Source organism: Lynx rufus, unplaced genomic scaffold (genome assembly GCF_022079265.1).
Source record: "Lynx rufus isolate CCGP_SWC_20201006 ecotype Redwood Valley unplaced genomic scaffold, mLynRuf1.p SCAF_4, whole genome shotgun sequence".
In the NCBI taxonomy this organism is placed as follows: domain Eukaryota; kingdom Metazoa; phylum Chordata; class Mammalia; order Carnivora; family Felidae; genus Lynx; species Lynx rufus.
In genome coordinates this window covers 131451491-131476363 of record NW_025814856.1, presented here as the reverse complement: position 1 = coordinate 131476363, position 24873 = coordinate 131451491, and the positions used below count along the sequence as shown (strand labels likewise).

Sequence of the window (24873 nt, the reverse complement as noted above, 5' to 3'; positions counted from 1 at the left end):
TTCCACTGTGTACATTGTTCTTGAGATTTTGTGGTGAGAGGGACTGTCATCATCTGTGAGTTTATAACAACCACTTCTGGCTTAAAGTAGGTGGTCACGCATTTACCAGATACGGGCACCCTGCTCATCATGGGGCAATTATGCTAAAACTGACTGGTTGTTGGGAACTCCCCAGGAGATTTAAGGAAGTTCATTATGGTGGTCATTCCAAAAAGAGCAGGGGTACTGTTAAGATCTTTGTTTGATCTCATCCATCATCCAAGCTTAACAGAGTGTTAATGTTTTCATAGGTGTAACACAGAGAGCGAGTGGTACCAAATCCACGAGAACATCATCAAAAAGCTGAACGCACGTTACAATTTGACAGGCTCCAACGCAGGTGAGTGTGGGGGGCTGGCTGACTCTACCTCCACTTTTCATTTCAGGCCTTTTATTTTATTTATCTTTGTAAGAAGGAAGCAAACTGCCTTTTGTTTATGTCTGCATTCACTTCGTAACTTTAAAAAATGTCCAGTCAACATTCTCGTATGTCTCCCTGTGCTTTGATAGGCTTGTAGCTATAACTCTCTTTAAAAAGTGTATCCTGTTCTGGTTTGAAACAAAGCAGAGTACCTGAATTTGTTTAAAAATACTAAGTCTTGAGGCCTCTTAGTTGTTACCAGTTATTAAAAACCAAATGACAGATAGGGTTGGGTTCCTGACTGTTGTGTGGAATAGGTTTGATGGATGGAAATTGGTCAGTAAGGTCCAAGAAAAACATGCTTCACTGCCTATAGCTGGGAGCATCATTATGCACTGGAGAATAAATATTCAGGTTCATGCATTGAAATTGAATAAGAGGGTAAATGAAACTGCAGTGGCATACGCAGAAAAATGTATGCATGCTTATTAAGGGAACTGAAATATATAGCATTGCAAGTTGTGTATAATATGTGGTACATAGTCTTATCCTAATAAATTCATAGAGTATATTACATAGCATATAGTGACATCTTTAAGTTTGCTTAGTGGACAAAAACTTGGTGAACATTCTTTGTTCCCTGTCCCCGCTTCAAACCATGTGGCAACAAAATAAAGTACATAGCTATATGCTTTCAGTGATGTCAAAAAACTTCAAATTAGGTAATCTATTATTTGAACTGAATGCATTGTTTTTAAGACTGGCTTTTAAAGTAATTGGGATATAGATATTTATGTTCTAGTCCAACTTGCCTGGTAATATAGAAGATCACAGTCTAAACTCAGACCACCTTTTTCTCAGACCTGTGCATATCTTGTTAGGCCAAACTGACCCACAAAGAAAAAGTAACTGCAGACAGAAACTTTCTGGTTCAGGGACAGCCCTAAGTGTTCACAAGTCACACCTATGGCAGCATTCAGGCTGTAGTGAGTGGTGAGGTCAGTTTTCCCCTCCGTTTCCCAAGAGTTGGGGAGGTAACTTGGGTTTTATCTCATTCACATAATGTCATACATCGACCACTAAATAAACAATAGACCTGGAGCCCATGAGGGCAGAGTCCCTAAAGGATCAGGAGGAGATAGTAGAATATATCATGAAGTTCTATACTTCAGAAACTGGTATGTATACTTGTCTTCACTTTTTCTGTGACCAGTTGTGTATGGACCAAATGATTTAATTTAAATGTACCTCACAACGAACAATCCTAAAATTTGTATGGAACCACAAAAGACCCTGAATAGCCAAAGTAATGCTGAAAAAGAAAAGCAAAGCTAGAGGCATCACAGTCCCAGACTTCAAGCTACAATACAAAGCTGTAGTCATCAAGACATTATGGTACTGGCACAAAAGCAGACACATAAATCAATGGAATGGAAGAGAAAACCAAGAAATAGACCCCAACTCTAAGGTCAATGAAATCTTTGATATAGCAGGAAAGAATATCCAATGGAAAAAGATAGTCTCTTCAACAAATGGTGTTGGGAAAACTGGAAAGCAACATGCAGAAGAATGAAACTGAACCACTCTCTGATGCCATACACAAATATAAATTGAAAACGGATGAAAGACCTAAATATGAGACAGGAAACCATCAAAATCCTAGAGGAGGACACAGGCAGCAACCTCTGTGACCTCTGCTGGAGTAATGTCTTACTAGACACGTCTCCAGAGGCAAGGGAAACAAAAGCAAAAATGAACTATTGGGACCTCACCAAGATAGACAAGCTTCTACACAGTAAAGGAAATAATCAACAAACCTAAAAGGCAGATGGGAGAAGATATTTGCAACTCTGATATCTGATAAAGTGTTGGTATCCAAAATCTATAAAGAACTTATCATACTCAACACCTAAAAAACAAATGATCCAATGAAATGGGCAGAAGACATGAATAGACATTTTTCCAAAGAAGACATCCGGATCCCTAACAGACACATGAAGAGATGCTTAGCATCAAACATCATCAGGGAAATAAAATCAAAACCACAATGAGATACCACCTCACACCTGTCAGAACAGCTAAAATTAACAACACAGGGAACAACAAGTGTTGGCAAGGATGCAGAGAAAGAGGAATCCCCTTACACTTTTGGTGCGAATGCAGACTGGTGCAGCCACTCTGGAAAACAATATGTAGGTTCCTCAAAAAGTTAAAAATAAAACTACCCTATGACCCAGAAATTGCATTGCTAGGTATATACCCAAAAGATACAAAAATACAGTTTTGAAGGAGTACATGTACCTGATATTTATAGCAGTATTATCAATAATAACTATGGAAAGAGCCCAAGTATCCATCAACTGGTGAATGGATAAAGAAGATGTGAAGTGTGTGTATGTGTGTGTGTGCACGCACGCACACACACACACACACACATATATGTATATATATAATGGGATATTATATATATTGGGACATATAATGGGATATTACTCAGCCATCAAAAAGAATGAAATCTTGCCATTTACAAGAACATGAATGGAACTAGAGTGTATTATGCTAAGCAACACATATCAGTCAAAGAAAGACAAATACTATATTTCATTATTGTGTGGAATTTAATAAACAAAACAGATGGGTGCATGAGAAAGCGGAGAGAAGAGAGAGAAACAAAGTACAAGAGACTCTCAACAATAGAGAACAAACTGAGGGTTATTGGACAAGGATGACTGGGGATGGGCTAGATGGGTGATGGGTGTATTAAGGAGGGCACTTGTAATGAGCACTGGGTGTTGTAAGTAAGGGATGAATCACTGAATTCTACTCATGAAATCAATATTGCACTGGATGTTAACTAACTAGAATTGAAATAAAAATTCGAAAAAGGAAAAAAAGATGAAAGGCTTTCTAATGAAAAACTGTAAATTAGAGATTATTAAACCCTAGGACATTGTGATAGTTAATTTTGTGTCAACTTGGCTAGGCCATAGTACCTAGATATTTAGTCAAACATTATTCTAGGTGTTCCCTGAAGTTATTTTTAAGTGAAATTAATGTTTAAATTAGCGGACTTTGAACAAAGCAGGTTGTCCTCTGTAATGTGGGTGTGCCGTATCCAATCATTTGAAGTTCCTGCTAGAAAAAAGCTGACCTACCCATGGAGGAAGAGGGACTTTTGCCTCTGAACTGCATTCCCACTTGAACTGCAGTATCAACTCTTCCCTCACTCTCCAGCCTGCCCCTCCTACTGTGCAAATCTCGGACAAGCCAACCTCTGCAATTGCTTGAGCCACTTCTGTCTCTCATCTCCTCTTGGTTCTGTTTCTGCGGCTGATTAAGACATTCACGGTTCCATTTTTTACAAACATCTTTTCTAGTCTTTATGGCTAGATTTTCGGGGTAATTTTGGGGGGTGGTGTGTATTGTCACTAACTGCATACGTATAATTGTGTATTCTTTTATTGCTTTAAAAAATTTGATTAGGACATTTTCATCTTCCTTGTTAATACAAAGTTTTAATAAATGTCATTTAAGCAGCTCCAAACAAGCAAACAAACACTCAGTAAGATTTCAGAGATACCACTTTTTTAAAGTTGGGGCACCTGGGTGGCTCAGTTGGTTGGGCAACTGACTTCGGCTCAGGTCATGATCTCGCAGTTTGTGAGTTCGAGCCCCGCGTCAGGCTCTGTGCTGACAGCTCAGAGCCTGGAACCTTCTTCAGATTCTGTGTCTCTGCTCTCTCTGCCCCTCCCTTGCTCACGCTCTGAGTCTCTCTGTCTCTCAATAATAAATAAACGTTAAAAAAAAAATTAAGCTAATCTTGCCAAATTTATTGGTAGACTTCTAGGCAAATCCTAGTTAGTTTTGTTCTAAACCTTTTGGGTTTCATGATACCATGGACTATTTTTTATCATTAAATACCCTGTAGACCTGTGCTATCCAGTTCATTGGGCACTAGCCACACGTGGCTATTGAGCAGTAGATATGAGGCTTATTGCACTGGGATCGAGCTGTGCTGTCATTATAAAAATACATACTGGATTTCAAAAACTTCATACTTAAAAAAAACATAAAATATCCCATCAATAATTTTTCCCATCAGTAATTTTATATTGATTACATGTTGAAAGACAACATCAGGGGCGCCTGGGTGGCGCAGTCAGTTAAGCGTCCGACTTCAGCCAGGTCACGATCTCGCGGTCCGTGAGTTCGAGCCCCGCGTCAGGCTCTGGGCTGATGGCTCAGAGCCTGGAGCCTGTTTCCGATTCTGTGTCTCCCTCTCTCTCTGCCCCTCCCCCGTTCATGCTCTGTCTCTCTCTGTCAAAAATAAATAAACGTTGAAAAAAAAAATTAAAAAAAAAAAAAAGAAAGACAACATCGTGGAGACATTGGGTTAAATAAAATACATTACTAAAACTAATTTTGTTTCTTTTTACTTTTTTTTTACCATAGCTACTAGAAAAGTTTTAATATAAATTGGTGGCTCAAATTGTATTTCTATTAGACAGTGCTGTCGTGGACTTGATTTAAATGTTTGTTTTGTTTTGTTTTTTCAGTTCTTTTCATGCCTCACAAACATGATTCATTATGCCTTGCTCCTTTCCTGCTGTGGGTATTTAATGGTACACATTTGTAGCCATTACGTATCTTGTGGTTTCTGCCCACAAGGGAGAGTCCCTCTACTCCTAATTTCCCTTCATTGACCTCCTGTGTGAATAGACACATATGAAACTAGCCCCAGCTTGCAGTTTTTCCCATGGATTGCCTTACTGTCCCTGCTGTCACAGATGCAGTCTTGAGTAAGCAGGATGTGTTGATCTGCTCCAGTAGATTTCTTTGCCAACTCCTTATGGACTCCGAACCCTTTCCTCTTTCCAGTGTGCCTTTATGCGAACAAAATTCCTCAGTTCTTACATTATTTGAAAATATCATTGTCCAGACTCTGATGTGATTCCCAGTTGCCTCTAGGATCATGGTAAAGGTCTCAGTGGTGGGCTTTGATTTATACCTCCAGATAGATTCCTAACATAACTGATTCTGTATCCTATGAGGTCAGGGTTCCACTAAAGCCAAACTGCACATTTCTCTCTGCTTATATATGAGAGTAATTTTTTAGAGAGTGTAGCCTTTAAGAGCTTTGCCTCTGGAAATAAGATGCCCTAGGTTTGAATCCCAGTTTTACTGGGATAATAGTAATAGCACCTTCTAAGGGCTTTCAGAGGGATTGAAAGAGAAAACATATGGCAAAGCATGTAACACAACACTTGATGCATATAAGTATCTGTTCATTGTTAGCTATTATTGTTTTCCCTCTTTGGAGTCATCATTGGGTCACCTTGTTTCATTTTCTCAAAACGGATCCTGATTTGATCTCCTTAATGAAGACTTTGAGAGTAACACAGTTGGATTATTGATAGGTTGGATCATTGAACTGGTCTTTTCCATTTATCTCTGCTGATTTGATTGCTAATATCTCTTCCCAGGTCTTTTAAATTTAATTGTTTTCCTTGTGATAACATAGATTAGCTCCAGGAAGGAAGGGCAGCACATCTTTTTCCTTGCAAAGTTCTAGGTGCTTAGACGTGCTCCCCATATTCCACATGCTTTGTCAATTTTATTGACCTATGGATCACTTACCCTTGCTGGAATCCTGAGTGAGACTACCAGTAAGTGACATCGAAACCACCTTATTCCCTGAATGCTACCTTTTCTCTTTACAACCAACATACTGAAATGAAAAACTACTTGTTGCATCTTTGGAAAGAGCGAAAGAAACCATTGTACTGTAGAGCCCTATGTAAAAGGTTCCAGCCTTGGCAGAATCCATCCTCCATTTTATTGCCTATTGTAATATGTAGATTGACTTCTACTGTAGAGCCCTGTTTTCCTGTTCTTATGATCACCTTTCCCCATTCTTCTTTTCAGTCTGAGCCCCAGCCAGCTGCCAGTAGCCAGCATCTGTCTGCCTTCTATTGCTCTGGTCTTGCCACTGAAGTTTCTAGCCTTCAGTCTTGGTAGATCATTGCTTGATGTCACCTTGGTCTATTCCCCTTCTTGTAGAAAGACAATTATGAGAAGAGAGGTATTCAGGAGCTGTTTGGCTTTATTATTGGAAGGAAGGCTCTCTAATGACTTCCTTAAACATAGTGGAGGAAGCAAGGGTATACAAAATTGAAATTGGAGATTGGGATGCCTAACATTCAAACTATCCCAGTGGGTCGATATATTGACTTCCATTGTTTTCTCCTCTGACTATGGGATTGGTGATTGAATGGAAGCAGTACAGTCAGAGGTTTTCAAGAGAACTGATTTTATTCAACAAAGTATGGGGTTTTTTCCTGCTTTCCTCCCACTATTCCTTGGTTATTGGTACTTAAAAGAGAAAAAAGAATAACATTGAAATTAGTTTTGGAAACACATTCTACCGCCTAATTTCCAGGTCCTTTATGCTTCATTGATGTCTTCCTATCTCTTAGAATTGTAATCTTGTCTATTTAATAAATAAAGGGATTTGTCTAGTTAACTGACTCCACCCCCCACCCACCCCCCTGCCCCTTACCTAAAACTTACCTTGCAAAGGTACATTAACCACTATCTTTGTTGAGTTTCGAAACTGGGAGAAAATTGGAAGAGATCCATTTAACTTTAAGGAGAAAAAAAAAAAAATCTATGGTTAGATTTAGTTAGCTTGAGTAATTTGAAATTTCCAAAATTGTGCTCTGTGGGAATTTTAAAATCCAAAAGTAATATTGTAAGAATTTGAAATTCTAAAAATAGTCATGAAAATGAGCCTGGTTTTGGTTTGCTGAGCAAATGGTTATTATAAATGTCACCTCCGATAGATGTTAGCAATTGAATCCTAGGAATGTGAACTAAGACTGAGCCACTGTGATTTACTGAGGCAAATTCAGTTCTGTGACTTGAAGTAAATTGTGTAAAAATCATTGGCTCTGGTTCAATGTGTCCTGAGAGAAACGTCAAAATCTTTTCCTATTATCTGAGTATTTATGAAATCCTATTTCCTATAGTTTGCACATGTAGTTTACAACTAGAAGAAATCATATTGACTAATCAGGTCACTTTCTGCAGTCTTTTTTTTTTCTTTTTTTGCCTTAGCAAGATGAGCATCCGTGGTTGCATTCCTGCCAATTGTACATTGTAACCCCAACAGCAGATTAAAAGGAATTACCTAGATGAGGAGCCCATCTAGAGGCTCTGGATGGAGGGAGTGCAGTTTAATTCTGTGCAGGAAGTGAACATTGTTCTTTGTTTGGCTGAAGTGAAAAGAGACTTTTGACAGATTGCATTTTTGGGGTTGAGCATCCTCCCCTTACAGAGCAATGCAGCCATTTAACTCCATATTATTGAAGTATAATTCTCGAGAACTCTTTTGATGCTTTGAATTTTGAACACTGCATTTAGAAAATTTGCTTTCTAATATTGTTAAAAGAAGCTGGTACTTACTGGCATCATCATTTGGCTGGAAATGCAGTATGTGACCTTTTTCTGCACCTTTGATATTCCCTAATTGTTAAACCATGCTCTCTTTTTTATTCTAAAGTTTTTTTTTTTTAATTTTCAACTACATTTACTTCCAGAAAAGTTACATGATTAGTAGGAAGCATTCCTAATTTCTCAAAGGTTAGCTAGCATTTTACTACATTTGCTTTATCCTTCACTCCCTCACAGTCACTCATTCTCTCTCTTTCTCTCTTTCTAGTTATTTAGTATTACTGAATTGGTATAATCCCTAAGGTTGCTTCAGTGCCTTTAATGTTTGTAAATATGTGTGTGTACATACACAGTATACATACAATACACACAAACACACAAATATATATACATATATCATACACACAACACATACATTTTTCCCCCTGAACTGTTTGAGAACAAAGTATAGGCACGATTCCTCTCTACCTCTACTTACTGTATGACCTGGGACCATAACTAAAATACAATGATCAAATCAGGAAATTAACATTGATGTAACGTGCTTATCTATAGGTCTTACTCCTATTTTGGCAGTTCTTTTGATGGCCTTTATAACAAAAGAAACCCAGGCTGTACTGCACGCGTTTGTGCTAGCTTTTCAGTTTAATCTAAACTTTAAACCATTTACACTTTAAACCATTCTCTTTGAATGACCGTGAAGAAAAAAAAAAAAAAAAGAGCTCAAAATAGGGTATTAAATGATACTCTAAGATGTTTTTAGGAGCAGCTGGGTAGTTCAGTCAGTTTAGTGTTCGACTCTTGATTTCGGCTCAGGTCATGATCTCGTGGTCTTGTGGTTGAGCTGCGTGTCTGTCAGCACAGAGCCTGCTTGGGGTTCTCTCTCTCCCTCTTTTTTGCCCCTTCCCAAGATGCTTTCTCTCTCTCTCTCTCTCTCTCTCTCTCTCTCTCTCTCTCTCACTCCCTCTCAAAATAAATAAATTTAAAAAATACATTTTTAACGCTTCATGCTATATTTAAGAGAAACAAAGTATAAACTAATAGAAGTACTGATTAGAGCTTGATTTTATTCTCTAAATTACCTGTATTTTGCTAACTTAGATATAATCACTAGCAATATTGTTAGGAAAATTTGCTATTTAGAAAAAATTTGCAGTTTATAAAGGCAAGTATTTGAATAAATTAAAAAATCAAAAGTTATACTCAAATATGAGTATGCATAAGTATACATATAAACAAAATTTTTTTAATGTTTACTTATTTTTGAGAGAGAAAGGGAGTGTGAGTGGGGGAGGGTCAGAGAAAGGGGAAGACACAGAGTCTGAAGCAGGCTCCAAGCTCCAAGCTGTCAGCACAGACTCCATTGCAGGCTTGCAAACCACGAGATCATGACCTGAGCTGAAGTCAGATGCTTAACTGACTGAGACACCTAGGTGCCCCGAGTATACATTTTTTAAAAAGTAGCTTTCAGCCACTGGCTTATTATGTGCTTCGTGTTTTGAAAAAAAAATTACAATAATAATAATTATTGCATAATAGTAAAAAACAAACCACTTTTCCACCTTGACCGAATCCTCAGTATATACCATTGAAATGTTGATATCCAAAAATCATAAAATAAGGATAGAAATTTCAAGGTGAAATTTTCCAATGTTAAGAAGGAAATGTGAATTCCCTCTGAATGGTCTCATCCATTCCTATAATTACAGCTTCCAGTATATGCCAGTGGGCCACTCTCCATCCCTCATTTTTGGTCAGTAATTTTCTTTTCTGGATAAAACTCAATGAAAATAAAAAATTTCAGACGTCTCTTAAGTGTTTTAGGTTGATGTTCGATAACTTATTATGTATTCCTTTAGTCTTATTTTTGCTATAACTGTGAGCAATGGGCTAACCACTTCTTTAAAGAAGACATTGAAGTCTTCCCAAAACCAGAAATAGCATATCTGTGGGCTAGCAATTATAATTACAAGAGTATTTGCACATACTTATCCCATTTACATGTTAGAACACAGGCCTCCCAATGGACAGGGTTACCAATTCAGAGATCACAGGGAGTTGATTTTCAGAAGGTGAGCCTATAGTCAAACCCTTTGATTATCCTTAATGGTGTCAAAATTGCATCGTCTGAGAGTTAAGTTGATTTAAAGAAATAGCAATAGGCACATTCACAAACTGTATAATACTGATTAAAAGTCAGAAGTAGAGGTGTGACTACTAAGAGAGAAGAGTGATTTTCTTTTACTTTATCTTTTTCTTTTCTTTTCTTTTCTTTTCTTTTCTTTTCTTTTCTTTCTTTACTTCTTTCTTTCTCTTTCTTTCTTTCTTTCTTTCTTTCTTTCTTTCTTTCACTTTAAGTTAGCTTTGAAAGTACTTCTGAAAGAATAGATACATCCTCAAATTTGAGCATTGGCAGTGTTAATGATACCTTGTCTAGATTTTCAAGATGGCAGTGTTAACTGACAGTTGTCCTTTGGGTAATCTGGTTCTGCTGGCAGAGGATTGAAGCAGCTAGGCCCCTCCATCATGTCATTAATGATTCAGTAGACTTCTAGTGCTGTCACACGCCCATTTTATTTCTTTCTCTAATCTGGCTCATTTTGACGCTCTAGTGTCTTCCTAGTGCTTCTGGCTTTTGCTCCATTGACTCATTTTCCAACAGTGCTATCTCACTTGACAGCACTCTTACTAGATATTTGGCTTCCTTTCTTTCCTCTACTCCAGAGACCGTGAGATAGATCCTGTCTCTGACCTCTCTGTGTGAATACCTCGCTTGATCCCACCAGGATTTTATTACTTGCTGCAGCCAGGATCTACTCCTGGAAGTTCTCTCTGGCTTTGAGTTGGACCCACATTAGATAAATGCCTGTAGTGTATTTATTTTAAAAGCCAATTATCTTACCTCATAGACCCCACATATAATATCCTAATACTCAAAGCAAAACTCTGATGATAGATTTTGTAAATCAAGCACATGAGAGGGAATAGAAGTAAAAATTCTTGCTCTGATAATAATGAGGTCTGAAATATTTCATAAATAAGCAGATTTGACTGAAGGTGATTTTATGACAGAATCTAATAATACTCTCTTTTGCAAGTTTTGCTGCTACCTCATGATGGTTGTGATTTGGTAGTTCACGTTTAGAAGTCCTAGCAATTATGTTTTACCCTTAGCCCCTACCTCCCAAACACAAAGGATGAAAATACTGTCAAGAAATAGTGTCTTTAGAGTTTTGCTACAGAAGAGCAGCATGGGGAGCTGCATAGACCCACCCCAAACTGAAACAGCTGCAACTGGTAAGGATCATATATTTAAAGAGTGCTAAAATCAGAACATTTTTCGAAGAGCATACAGCATGTAAAGAGATACTTATTCAAGAGTCCTACTAAATCTTGATAAGAACAGAGAGAGTTGGTGACCCTGTGCCACTACCCACTTCCTCCTTTCCACCTGCCCCTGCTCAGCATGATGGAAGTTCACCTCCAGGCACGTGTGGCTGAGAAGATGGGGCTGCTTCTTCCCTGAGCTCTCAGTCAAGGGATACAGTGTCTGATTGAAGGGTGATGGCTCCTTGCATTTTTCAACTCCCTTAGCTCTGAGATGCAGAGGCTAAATTTCCAGCCAAAGTGGCTGAGAGCTAGGGGGCCTCCCTTCTACCCAGCCCCCATTCATAGGGCAGTGGCTCTGCCTGAGGTACAACAGGCCAGGAATATTGGGGCAGCAGTTGCCCTTGCCCAGCTTGCTCATTGGATGGAGGTGCTGCATGAAGAGAGACAAGTTGAGAAAATCGGAGTTACTGCCCCAGTAAACTTGAACCTTGCCCCTTGAACCTTGTCCATGAAGCAAGAGCGTGACTGTAAAGAATAGACTACTGTACCCACCTCCAACTCTGGAATAAGGGGTCAAAGATTTAGCCCAGGAAGAGAGGCAGCCCATAAGGAGAGAAAATTCAGAAGCTCTTCTGTAAGGAAATGACTTTATTTGAAACAGAGTATTCAGGAATTTAAGCCTGTGGGAATTCTTGAGAATTCAAGAAAAAAGTGTAGATTTTAGAAAAGGGTGGGAGTTTTTTTTTGAAAAAAAAAATGAAGAAAAATGAACAGAACCTTAGAAAAATATACCATCAGTGCATCAACATAAAAAAAAAAAAATGAGGATACCAGGAGAGAAGAGAGAGAGAAAGGAGGAAGAAAAGTATTGGGAGATATACTGGCAGAAAACTTCCCAGATTTGATGAAAAATATTTATTTGTACATCTAGGGAGCTCATTGACTTCAAGTATGATAAGTAGGAAGAGATCCACACCCAAATATATCATAGTAAAAATGCTGAAAGCCAATGACAGAATTCTTGAAAGCAGCAAGAGAAAAACTACTCATCATATACAGGGGAACCCCCAGGAGATTACTACCTGATTTCTCATAAAATACAGTGGAGGTCAGAAGGCAGTGATAACATATTAAAAGTGCTGAAAGTTTTTTAAAAAACAAAAAAGTCCACCAAAGTGTCAACCAGGAATCTTATACCCAGCAAAACTACCTTTCAAAACTGTAGGCAAAATAACGACATTCCAAGACAAAAATAAGTTTTTGCTAACAAATGTGCTTTGTAAGAAATACTGAAGTTCTTCAGGCTGAAAGCAAGTGACCATGATCCAAATCCTCATGAAAAATAAAAAACACCGCTGAAGGTTAATTATGCATTTATAAAAGACAGTATTGATGACTGTTTATCCTCCTTTCTTTTCTTTTTTAAAAAACTCACAGCAGTTGTTTTTTTTTAAGTTTATTTATTTATTTATTCATTTATTTTGAGAGAGAGAGAGAGCATGAGCAGGGTACGGATGGAGAGAGAGAGAGAGAGAGCGAGCGAGCTAGTGAATCCTAAACAAGCTCTGAGCCATCAGCATAGAGCCCAACACAGGGCTCAAACTCATGAACTGTGAGATCATGAGCTGAGCCAAAATCAAGAGTCAGATCCTTAACTGACTGAGCCACCCAGGAACCTCTTTCCTGCTTTACTCCTTTCTTTTTTTTAGCTAAACTTCCCAACCCAGTACACAGCCCCATTTTCTATAGTTTCTCAGGTCAGATACTCAGGAGTCTACCATGATTCCTTATTTTCCCTCATTCCCTCACATGTAATATACCGTAAAGACATGCATTCTTTTATGGCAACATATAGCTTCTTTATCACTTTTTCCATCTTGGTTGCAACCATATCAGAATGACCCTCCATTATTTCTTGCCTTCATATCTGTAATGGCCTTCAGTTGTGCTCATCAGTTCCGCTTTTTACCTTCCCAGCCCTATTTTCCAAAGAACACTAAGAAAACTTTCTTAAAACACAAATTCTCCAGTGACTTCTTGTTGCATTTAGAATAACAATAATTAATTATGGCCTCCAGGACTACTGCTTATTTTTCTGGCTTCCCATGTGCTATTAGGAATTTCCCCATCTTCACGTATGTCTGTTTGTACACCATTTTCTACTTGTATTGATCATTTGTGTCTATGTCAGATCTCCAGTAATTGAATATTGTACATGATAGACAGATTTGCCCCCAAGGCCTCCCCATAGAACTTCATCATTCAAATATCCAGAAGATTTACAATACTTGGCTTAAACTAGTGGTAAGTGGGTGTGCCTTTTGAAAGGAATATCGTCTTTGTGTATGGCACTTAGGGAATGTTGAACATTTTTTTGATGGAAGGTAATTTGTTGATATTCATGTTAGGGAGGAACAAGAACAGAAACAGTGATGTTGTGTAATAATAGTCGAGGCATTGGTAACAGCAGCTAACATTGTTGAGCATGTTCTTTGTGCCGGGTATCACCCAAAGTATTTTATGGAGTTGGTATCACTATTCACTTGATTTTACAGATGTGGAAACCAAAGCACAGAGAAGTTAACATTTGACAGAGTCATGAAGCTCTATGATATATTTCTTAACTTTCACACTTAATCATAACATGTATTTATCAAATGTATTTGTCATTTTTTATTTTTGCTTTGCTGTAAATTCACAGCTACAAGTTATTTGGTTCATTGGTGGCAAATGGCTGATATAGTCTAAAATTAATTTTGCCTGCTACTTACAAATCATGCTGTGCTTGGCATTTTTATATAAAAGTGCAGAATTTCATGAATTTAAAAGGAACCATCTTAAGGATTGAGTTAACTTCAATTCCTGTGAAATTAGAGCTACCAAATAATCAACCACATTTGATTCTACAGAAAGTAAGCCTTTCTTTCCTACACTACTGCTCTGTATGCTGAGCATGAGAAATAGGTTATTTTGTGACAGACTCTAGATTAATTAATTTCTATGCCTTTGTTTAAAATTAGATATCATATCATTATAATTGGCTCTTAAACATCTAGGCAGATAAAAATGTTCAGTTTAATGATCGCTTCTTTTAATAAGAGGAACAGTTCTCCCTTAGCAATTTAATTTTTGGTATGTATATTAAGGACTGGAAAAAAGTGATTGTAAAACATTATTTATATATTTTGTAAAATTAAAAATCTAACCTAATTCTTCAGCTTATTGGTTGTCATAAATTCCTGTTTGTTTTTTTTTAATCTTCCCTGAACTTTCAAATTCCCTCAGTAATTTTTTCTTATTTTAATATTGCTAGCATATGCTTAGCCCATTCTGCTTTATGTTTTATTTATATGTGCATGTTTTATGTTCAGTATCATATATATCCTTATATCCCACCTTCCACCTTCCTATCAAACTGGAAGTTCTCTCCATACCCAAAGTGGGCAGGTTGAATTGTGGTTGGAATAAAATAGTGTACAAATAAAATTTTATTTTTTAATGTAATTAAAAAATTTTTATTTGAGTGTAATCGGTATACAGTGTTACATTAGTTTCCAGTGCACAGCACATAAAATTTTAGAAGTGGCCCCAGCTCCAGAGATAGCAAGTAAGATGAGGCTAGAGAAGTTGGCTAACTAGGAAAAGAAGAGAAAAAAATACAGCTCTGTGAACATACCCTGTGTCATAAATTACCACTCCTGAAAGGATAGGGCTAATCCTCAGGATTAACCCAATTTCTAATTGGAATGGGTGAATATTTGATGAGTCTCTCCCTTGTAGTGATGAGTAGTTTCTTCATCTTAGTGCATTATTTCTTATTGTTCTGGTGACTCCATCCTGTTGATTTTTGTCATGATAATTAAGGGACACAATAAAAATAGGATCTAGAGTTTCCTTGACTGAAAAATAATTAGTATTGCAAAAGCTCTTTGTGTGTTAGCCCTTTTGGATTCTTGCTATATCATGTTTTTTCTTTGTCTTATTGAAAGTATACCCACGCTTGAATGTTTCATGTTGAGTGTTTTGGGTTTTTTTTTTCTTTTTAATTTTTTTTATGGAAACTGAGTTGGTGATTTAGGAAGAGCCAAGTACATTATGGTGAAGCCCTCAGTTCATTTGGCCTTTCCAATTCTTGACTATCAGTGAGCTCTTTAGTCTGAAGAAATTGAGTCACCTCAAAATGATAGTACCTTCCCCTCTCCTCCAAATTGGTTTCACTGGGCAAGACAAATGAAATCATTACACCTTGGCCTTTAATCTATAACTACTAAACCTCCAGAATGAAAACTGCCATACCTTCTAACCAAATTTTAGGATGTGTTCAACTCGTAAATGCAAGATTTTCCTTCTCCCTCATAGTATTTTGTCTGTTTTCCTCTGTTATTTTCTCATTCCCTTCCCTTATCTACTAGCTGGCTCCTCCCTGTTTTCCCCTGAATGGGTCCACTCTACCCTTTTGCATTCCTCTCATCTCTGTAGCGCCTACTGATTAGAGTACATTGATGTATTTCTCTTTTCGTATTTATATCCATGTTCTTCCCTAACACATATTGTTTTTCTATCTTGGATTTTATTTTCTTTGTTTTTTGGGTTTTGTTTTTTTTTTTTTGCTTTTTTTTTTTTTAACCCATCTTGGATTTTCTTAAGCATTATCTCTGACTGAATGCTTTTCTTCTTTCATTGTTTTATCTTGTTAAGTATTGTTTATGTTAAAAAAAAAAAAGAAAAAGAAAAATCACTGTTGGTTAAATGAATTCTGGCTCCAGTAGGGCAAAACCAGAATCCTAGTCACTTTCTTTCTTCTAGCCCCTACACTGAATAGCATGATGTCTTTGCTTCTCATTTCCCTTCAGATTTTTTTCTTACTTTACACATTATGTTGCCAGTGTCTCTGATTAGATCCTTTGATGAGAAGTCCTAGTAAATTGATCTTCACTTGCAAAAAATCGTAGGACCTCAAGAATTTTCTTAAGTCCATCTGACTCTCTGTGTGAAAGCATAGCTTATAGTACCCCAGATTTGAAGTGTTCTCCCCAGCATGAGGAACTGTTCTTAGGTACCATGTCTGGCATGCACTGCCCTTCTACATATATCAGCTTCTGATGATGTTAATGGTGATGGTGTGGGTGAGTATTTTGGAGGCAAAAGGACAGAAGTGGGAAGAGAACAGAAACACCAGTAATGAGGTGGGGGTAGTGGGAGAGTGTGAGTCAGGAAGAAATAGCTGCTGGGACAGATGGATTACAACACATGTTAGTTTGTTTTCATTTTCCTGCCTTTGGGTTTTAAAAGGAGCCAATAGCACCACATAAAAGTATCCCAAAGCTACACAAACTGTGTCGCCATCAAACCATCCAGACCAATTATTCCCCCCTCCTTCATTCCTTGTGATTATCGAGGGACAGATGCTCCTCCATTCTGTTGCCTTCAGTCTCCCAACTCAGATGGAGTGGGGCGGGGAGGGAGATAAAGGATAGATAGGTAAAAATGGCTTGAAGATTTAGTTAAAGTTCCTGAGTACCTGCCACATTTAACCAAATTCTGACAACAACTCTCTGACACATTCTCTTAGACCCACACACCAGAAAGTGTGAGGACATAATGATGCAGTACTGTCCTGCCGTTCATCTCTTAAATCTTTGCCCCTTGGGTATACCTCATCAGACTGGAACCCCAGGGAAGGCTCCATCTTCTCTATGAGCCTATTTTTTTTTTTAAACAAAATTTCCTGATGTTTTAACCACTTTATGGAAAACCAAGCAAACAAACTAACAAAACACTTCTTCTGTTGTTCTTACTGTTGAAGGAGAATGAAAGGAAAATCCTAATGTAGATATGTGGTAAATAAGCTTTGCATTTCTTTTTGATTCCAGCATGAATGTTGTCATGCTTATGGTTCATGTTTGCGAGAGCATTGTAGTACTGTAAATGATGAATGGGGAATGGTAACTTGCACATGGTAAGTAATGATATAGGTAGAGAATCTTTGGAGTATAGATTTATCATCCTCTTAACTCCACCATCCAGGTTCATTTTAAAATTGTGTGCAGGTTAATTATGACTGGAAGTTTTAAAAATAAGTCCCCTTTGATTGGCTTCATTTTCTATCACTAATGTAAGTAAGGAACCCCCTTCCCTTTTTTTCCTTTCCTTTCCTTTCCTTTCCTTTCCTTTCCTTTCCTTCCTTTCCTTTCCTTCCTTTCCTTTCCTTTCCTTTCCTTTCCTTTCCTTTCCTTTCCTTTCCTTTCTTTTCCTTCTTTATTTGTCTTTCTTATTTAAAATAATAGAAAAACAGTAGGGAACTAAAAAACAGAAAGAGAAGTAGCATCTCAGAAATATACAAACATATTCACAAAAATACAGCATTAATTTCCTTTCTGTACTTCTTGCCTGGGAGTTGGGGGAATAAGTTACGAGAAATGTGTCATTCATCTTTTATATATCCCACTGTAGTAATGTCACTGTAATTGGCTTTTTTTTTTTTAAAGATAATTTTACTACTTTACTGACTAAATGCCTTTTTGTTTGTGGCCTGCATCCTGCTAAATTCTTCTCAGTAGAAAATAATGCCATTATGAGTTTCTAATGTGTATAGTATTAATATAATCTTACTTTCATTATAATAACCTTTGTTACTTAAGTTTTAAGAAAATCTCTGAATATCCTTAAAATCCTTGAATTATTGTATGACTTTAGATTTGTGTACACCTTAATGATATTGTTAACTTCATAGGTTTTATAGAGTTCAAAGAAATTAGAATTCCCATTTTGAGATCAGTGTCCTCTAGGGCTAGGTAGCAGTCATCAGTTGCTGGCATGAGTATCGGAGTGGGGTCATTTCATCTGGTAGGGGGCTGGAAAAGAGGGTGTAGGGGCCAGAAGTCACACTTCTTAATGTTATGTTCAAATTTTTTCCAGTTGCTATGAACCTTTTTAAACAGGGGAAAAGGGAAAACCCAAATAGTCAAGTTGGAAAAGTGTTCTCTAGAAATTACTCCTATAGATTCTGTTGATTTTGTCTGAATATTAACCTTTTGTTTTAACAATGCCTTCATAGTTGTGGGCTTGTTGAAGCAAGCTCAGATTTCCATTCATGCTATTTCTGTCCTTCTATTTTTTACTCTGTTATCTCTCATTTATTTTAGGTTTAGCAGTTTCCCTACAGCTATTGCATGGAGACATTGAACAAATCAGAAGAGAATACTCATCAGTATTTTCTCATGGAGTGTCTATAACGAGAAAGTTGGGTTTTTCTAATATTATTATGCCTGGTAAGTGATGTGGGATGGACCGAGGGTTGACATATGGGTGTTATGTCTGTTTTTGACACTTGAGAAATTTTTCAAATTTGTCAGTTTCAAAGAGTTCAAATGGACCATGCTAAAGAAGGAAATGAGGTGTATGATAATAAATAAGCAAAAGTTTTTAAAAATATCTTGACATTTTTATTAGCGTGGGTAACTTGTAGGGCCATGTTGCATTCTTTATGACCATGATGAGAAGGAAAACTGAAATAGTATCCAGAAAATACTTCCTTTGGTAGAAAATGTTAGTGAAGTCACTAAGGGGAAGTCCTTACAGGTTTTGATAAGAATAATTATTGGGCAGCAGCTTCACCTTCCTAAAGGATTTTTCTACCCAAGATATATATATGTAAATCAGCAGCCATATACAAATACCAAATGTTTTTTGCCACCTTTCCTAGTTCTCTTTGAGATGTATTTTTCAGGTCTCTTTTAGCAATGTAAAAGGACAAAAAAAGTGGGGGTGGGGGAGGGTTCATTTCTACGTGGAGAAGGTAGCAGTTAATGAGAATCACACTATCCAAGTAAATGCCAGATAGTAGTATTTCTCAGTGCCCCTGATCCCACCCTCCACAACCAAGAGAAAAGTAGACCAAATGAAATAATCTCAAACTGTTGACAGTATTTTTAGAAATTATATCCTGTAAATCTCTGTTTAAATCCCACGTGTGGAAACAAGTGCAGGAAGTTGCATCTGACAGGGCCTTTGGCACAGCTGTAAGAGGGCTGCTAGGACTGCCGTGGATAAAGACCTAATGTGATAGAGAAAGTGCCTGGCATTGCCCTGTTGCAGCATCTTGTGATGTCTCTGTGCAAACCTATTCCTGCGGGGAAGGCTAACAGAGAGCCTGGAAAGTTTCCTGAGGTGACCTGACCTGGCTTAAGGACCCGTTCTGCTTGAGCATCGCATGCTACTCTTGTTGAAAATGACTGTGTAGGGGCGCCTGGGTGGCGCAGTCGGTTAAGCGTCCGACTTCAGCCAGGTCACGATCTCACGGTCCGTGAGTTCGAGCCCCGCGTCGGGCTCTGGGCTGATGGCTCGGAGCCTGGAGCCTGTTTACGATTCTGTGTCTCCCTCTCTCTCTGCCCCTCCCCCGTTCATGCTCTGTCTCCCTCTGTCCCAAAAATAAAATAAACGTTGAAAAAAAAAAAAATTAAAAAAAAAAAAAAAAAAAAAAGAAAATGACTGTGTATATAGAACTGTTGACTTGGTGGCCTGTGATTCAGTGGCTCCTGCACCCCTTCATTATTTCCTTCAGTTGCTATAAATAACTGGTATTTTCCTTTGTAACAAAAAAAGAAAAAAAATTCATGCCACTGGGAAGCAAATTGATGGGCAAATCTAATATAAAAAACATATTTTCAGACAGAATGCAGACAGCTGCTGGAAGAATTCCTCAGCTTGGTCTCTGGGCAGTATCATTGAGAAGTGGAAAAATATAAAGCAACATGACACTTCACCAGCTGAATAATTGTCTGGGATGTGCTGTGCTCATGCCGCCTTTGTCTGGCTTTAATGATGGAAATGAACTTTCTCTGGAATAAGGCTCGCTCCTGTCCCTTTGCTGTACTACATTATAGCGGCATTGGTCCCCCTGCCCAGGGGATCAGTCCTCTTGGACACAAGTCCGCATGCCAGTGATGCCAAGAGATGATTTTTAAAGCACCTGCTTCTTTTTCTTTTCTCCTTTTTCTTGGGTGGCTGCTTAATCTTCCAAATTCGATGAAGAAGGGAGAGGTGTGTATATTTACACAAACAGCTGAAAGCAGCTTTAAAACTGAGTGGAATTTTTTTTTTTTACATTGCCAAACATGTGTTCATTGTTTTGTTTCCCTTTGTTATTTTCAGAATGTTGACTTGTCAGTTAATTCTCACTGGTGGCTCTAATGAAAACTTGAGCTGAATTCTTCAATGAGACTGTAGGAGAACAACATTTCTAATGTCAATGTTGCACTGACAGTCTGCTGGCATGATTTTTTTTCTTTTCATTGTCTAGACTCATCTTTCAGAATTGATTTGTGTTCTGCTAGGGGTCAGGACAGGTGAGGCCCATGCTTATCCCCACAGGACAAGGTCATCAACATAGTCGCTGCCTCTCTACAGAAGGAGTTATCTGAGGTCTTGACACTGATGGGAGCATACACAAAACTTCTGCTGAGGATCATAGGATGTAATCAGTGCCAGACTCTTTTTGGAACGGGGAAAACACAGAAGCAGAAACTCTCGCCTTGGTCTGGCTATTGTAGGGGCACGTCTCTAAGATGTCACCTAGTGTGAAGAGGTGATCTGGCCATGTGCTTTCAAGCTGCATGACCCTTCCCTGTTGTTAAGCGTTGGCCATCCAGCACTTTGTTTCTTATGGTGTCCAGTTTTCAAAGAATATAAGTCACTTTCTTTGAAGCTCCATCACTGCTACGTACAAACCAAATAATTCTGCAGAAAGTTCCATGGTCTGGTCTCTGGGCCCATGATGGGGAGGAGCAGCAAAAATATTTCAATCAGTGGTCTCCAGTAGAAATGTAATTAGAGAGCCATAAATGCAATTTTAACTTTTCTAGTAGCCACTTTCAAAAGAGTAAGAGCAAAGAGTTGAAATTCATTGTAATAATATGTTTTATTTAACCCACCACATCCAAAATATTATCATTTCAATAGGTAATTCATATAAAAAATTTTTAATGAGTTATTTCACACTTTCTTTTTTACCCTCCATCCCTGAAGGCTGGTGAATATTGTACATTTATAGCACGTTTATTTCCAGCCAAGTCACATTTCAAGTACTCAGCTGCCACATGTGGCAGTGGTTACAGTATTGGACAGCCTGCCTCTAAATGTCTTAACAGACTGTGCAGAGTAGGACCTGGGCCACTGCTGAATATCGGGAAGGACTAAGTTTCCATCCACCAGACATTTTGGAGCAAAGCTAGCTGATGTGTCAGGAATGTCATGGAAGGTCAAGCTGTGCCTCCCCCAGCCTGAAGGCCCATTCTGACTGAGTTTATGGTTCTTTTAGGCAACATGATCATTGCTTTCATCATTGCCTCGTGACTTTGTCTTCCCCATTTGTGCATTGTTCCCTTGGAAACTTGTTCTCATGTATCAACTGATTAAGCTGTCATTGTTTGTTAGGGTAAATTCAGTATTCGTAGGAGATCTTTGAAGCTCCTAACCCTGAAAGGAATTGAGTAAAAGTTGTGGAGTGATGGGAAAGGGAGGGGTTGAAATTTGGAAGGTAGAGGCTCACTTTGAAAACAATTAGCAGAACCCAGGTTTCAAATGGCTGCCAGTGGTAGTAGCTTTGATCTTCATCTCAAGATTTATTTAAGTTTATTTTTCAAGTGTCATTCAGAGTAAGCCTCCTTTTTCTTTGGGTGTTAGGTGATAGATCACATAAGTCAAATTTCTGTTTGGTCAAAGCTGACTAGATAATGATTTGCACACTGGGGTAAGAGGAATGTTGTGCATATGTTTGCCTCGTGTTTAAGGGGATATGAAGTTCTGTTCTTTCAAGTATAAATGTTATTCTTTATCACTTACTGACAGAGACATATCAGTAGATGGGACTGCCTGAGATAAGCCTCCTTTTGGCAAAAGCAGGTGGGAACCAGTGTGATATAATTTGAACTTCCTTAAAAATACATCCTAAATCTAACCAAAGCTCACCACCCCTCACTCCAAGTCACTGGACCTCCACGCACGTAACCACTTGCCTGAGACCTGAACCCCATGATCATGCTAGAGGAGGGGGTTGTGGACTTTCAACCAATGAATTCCACGGCGATGCAAGAGGTGGAGGTTAAGGATCATCCGGGTTATACTGAGGTGGGATTCCAGCCCCAAATCAGAATGGTGGAGGAGCTGGCACCTCCAAAAGTTTGAGGCTTACAGGCCCCATTACACAAGGGTGTAGGACTTTCCCCAGCTGGCCCTACCAGGTATCCTTGTCCTAGAATATTGTGGGCATCAGGGAACCACAGCCCATCTCTACTCCTGTCTTTATGCAACACTGTTCTGGCAAGACTATCATGGATGCTATTATAGCATTTGCCATTATTTTCTTAGTAGTCAGCAAAAATTGAAAAGCTACCCCCAAAAAAAGTTCAATACCTCATAATACTCTCCTAAAATAAGGCAAAACAAAAATGAGAATGACACAAAAAGGAGAAAAAAACATTGATAGGTTTCACCGAAGATGCACCATATGTGAGAAATCCAAAGTTCAGTTTTCAGCCCATCCATAAATTTTCCCTTTCTGTTGTCTGCTTTGATTTCCAGTTACCTGGGTTCCTGTCCTGTCCTTGCCCTCACCCATGAAGATATCATTAAGTGACAGAATCTTGGGTATAGTTGGCATACATAATACATGGTAATACATAATACAATATGTATGGGTTTTTTGTAGCTGCTCTTACAAATCACCACAAGAGGGGTGGCTTAAAACACCACAAAAGTCTTATCTTGCAGTTATGGAGATCAGAAGTACTCACAGGTCTGGCTGGGCTAGAATCCAGGTCTTTCGGCAGGGCCGCATTTCTTCTGATGGCTGTAAGGGAGAATTCATTTCCTTGCCTTCTCCAGCTTCCAGAGATTGCTGCACTCCTTGCCTCATGGCCCCCACATCATTCCAATGTCTGCTTCTCTCATCATACCGCCTTCTCTGTCTCTGGCCCTCCTGCCTCCATTTCCCTCTTTTACATTTTTTTTTAATGTTTTTAGTTTTGAGAGAGAGAGTGCCAGTGAGAGAGGGGCAGAGAGAGAGACACACACACATACAGAATCCGAAGCAGGCTCCAGGCTCTGAGCTGTCAGCACTGTGCCTGACGCGGGGCTCAAACTTGGGAACCGCAAGTCATGGACCTGAGCCAAAGTCGGTCGCTTAACTGACTGAGCCTCCCAGGTGCCCCTCCCTCTTTCTCTTATAAGGACGCTTATAATTCTTTTGAGCCTACCCTGATAATCCAAGAAGGTCTCCCATCTCAAGATCCTTAACTTAATTAATAATCACCGCAAAGTCCCTTTTCGCTGTGTAAGGTAACATATTCACAGGTTCCCAGATTAGAACCTGGACATCTCTTTGGGGTACAGGAGGTGTCCTTATTCTGCCTGCCACACACCTGAAGGGCCATGCACCCCAGCCATATATCCAGTGCATGGATTCTCCCTCAGGTTCCTAGTGATGGTTTTCTGGCACATAACTTGAATATTGATAATGACCCGAGAACACAGATCTCAAAATGACCTCTTGGTGTTGGACTAGTTTCTATCTATTGGGTTGAGTTTTTCTGCTTGAAACCTCAACATCTTTAAATTCACTTAATTCTCTTGTCACCCTCATCCCTCCGCTGATGGGCTCTGAGTCCTTTCTCTGTATTGTTTATGGTCCAGATGATGCCATTTGTGTCTGTCCCTGTCCTGTAAAGATGGTGTCTCGAAGTGAAATCAGTGCCTCAAGTCCGATCTGACCAACACACAGCAGAGTAGGACTGATACCTTCCTGTCTTAAGGCACTGATCTTCTGGCGAAGAAAGCTGAATTACACTAGGTTATTTGATGGCCATTGTCACCCTGTTAAATTACATTTTTTCATGCTGAAAATACTTGATTTTAATGTAAACTTAGAATATGCTGGACATTTCTTAATATTTATACACCTATTTTCTTATCTGTAAGGTGGAAAAATAGGGCCTTCTTTTAACCTTGATGTGAGAATTTAATGAGCTGTTCTCTGTATAGCACTTGGCGAAGAATGGAAATACCATCTATCTACTACCACCACCGTCATCATCATTGTCATAATCTCAGTCCATGAAATACCCCTCGTCTCAGACACTTGTCGATTTGTTTTTAACGGAAGGGCAGGAACTTTTCCAGTTCCATAAATATTAACAAGTATCCAGCCCAGCTAAGTCACTTGGCTAGCCTGTGGCTGAGTGCAGTAGTTTACTTGATGTGGCGAGCTTGGGCTTTATCCATGGCATTCCCAGCATAGAATCAAAGATCAGGGTTTCAGCTAATAATGGAAACCTCTTGGCTGTTGAGGTCAAGCCATAAATCGATCCCGTTTGACTGTAATCACTGAACTCTTTTGAATTTGTTCCCATTGTTGTGGCCTTATATTTATCTGTCTACAGTGATATTTTGCGAAGCCTTCACGTGCAAAGCCAGTGGGCCTACTAAACAGAGACAGGTGTTATGCACATCAAATTTACAGAGTATTAAATTTGAGAGGTGCAAGGTGTTAATAAACATTGTCAGGAAAATAGCTTTTCACACTAGTGCTATGACTCCATTTCATACTCACTTTATGGTTTCTCTCTTAATTACCCAAGATGCTTTCTTAACAGCATTTGGGCTTATTAGTTTTCTCCAGAGCTGACCTCAGGTGT

The 24873-nt window shown here is 38.6% G+C and overlaps 1 protein-coding gene across 1 annotated transcript in view; it reads left to right on the top strand.

The window, feature by feature from the left end:
* DOCK4 (dedicator of cytokinesis 4) overlaps positions 1 to 24873 on the top strand; it is a 437799-nt gene that overhangs the window by 239733 nt on the left and 173193 nt on the right. The window contains exons 12-13 of the mRNA XM_047096261.1: positions 291 to 379; positions 18328 to 18453. Of these exons, the coding sequence (XP_046952217.1) occupies positions 291 to 379; positions 18328 to 18453 (215 nt within the window). The remainder of the gene's footprint in view (positions 1 to 290; positions 380 to 18327; positions 18454 to 24873) is intronic.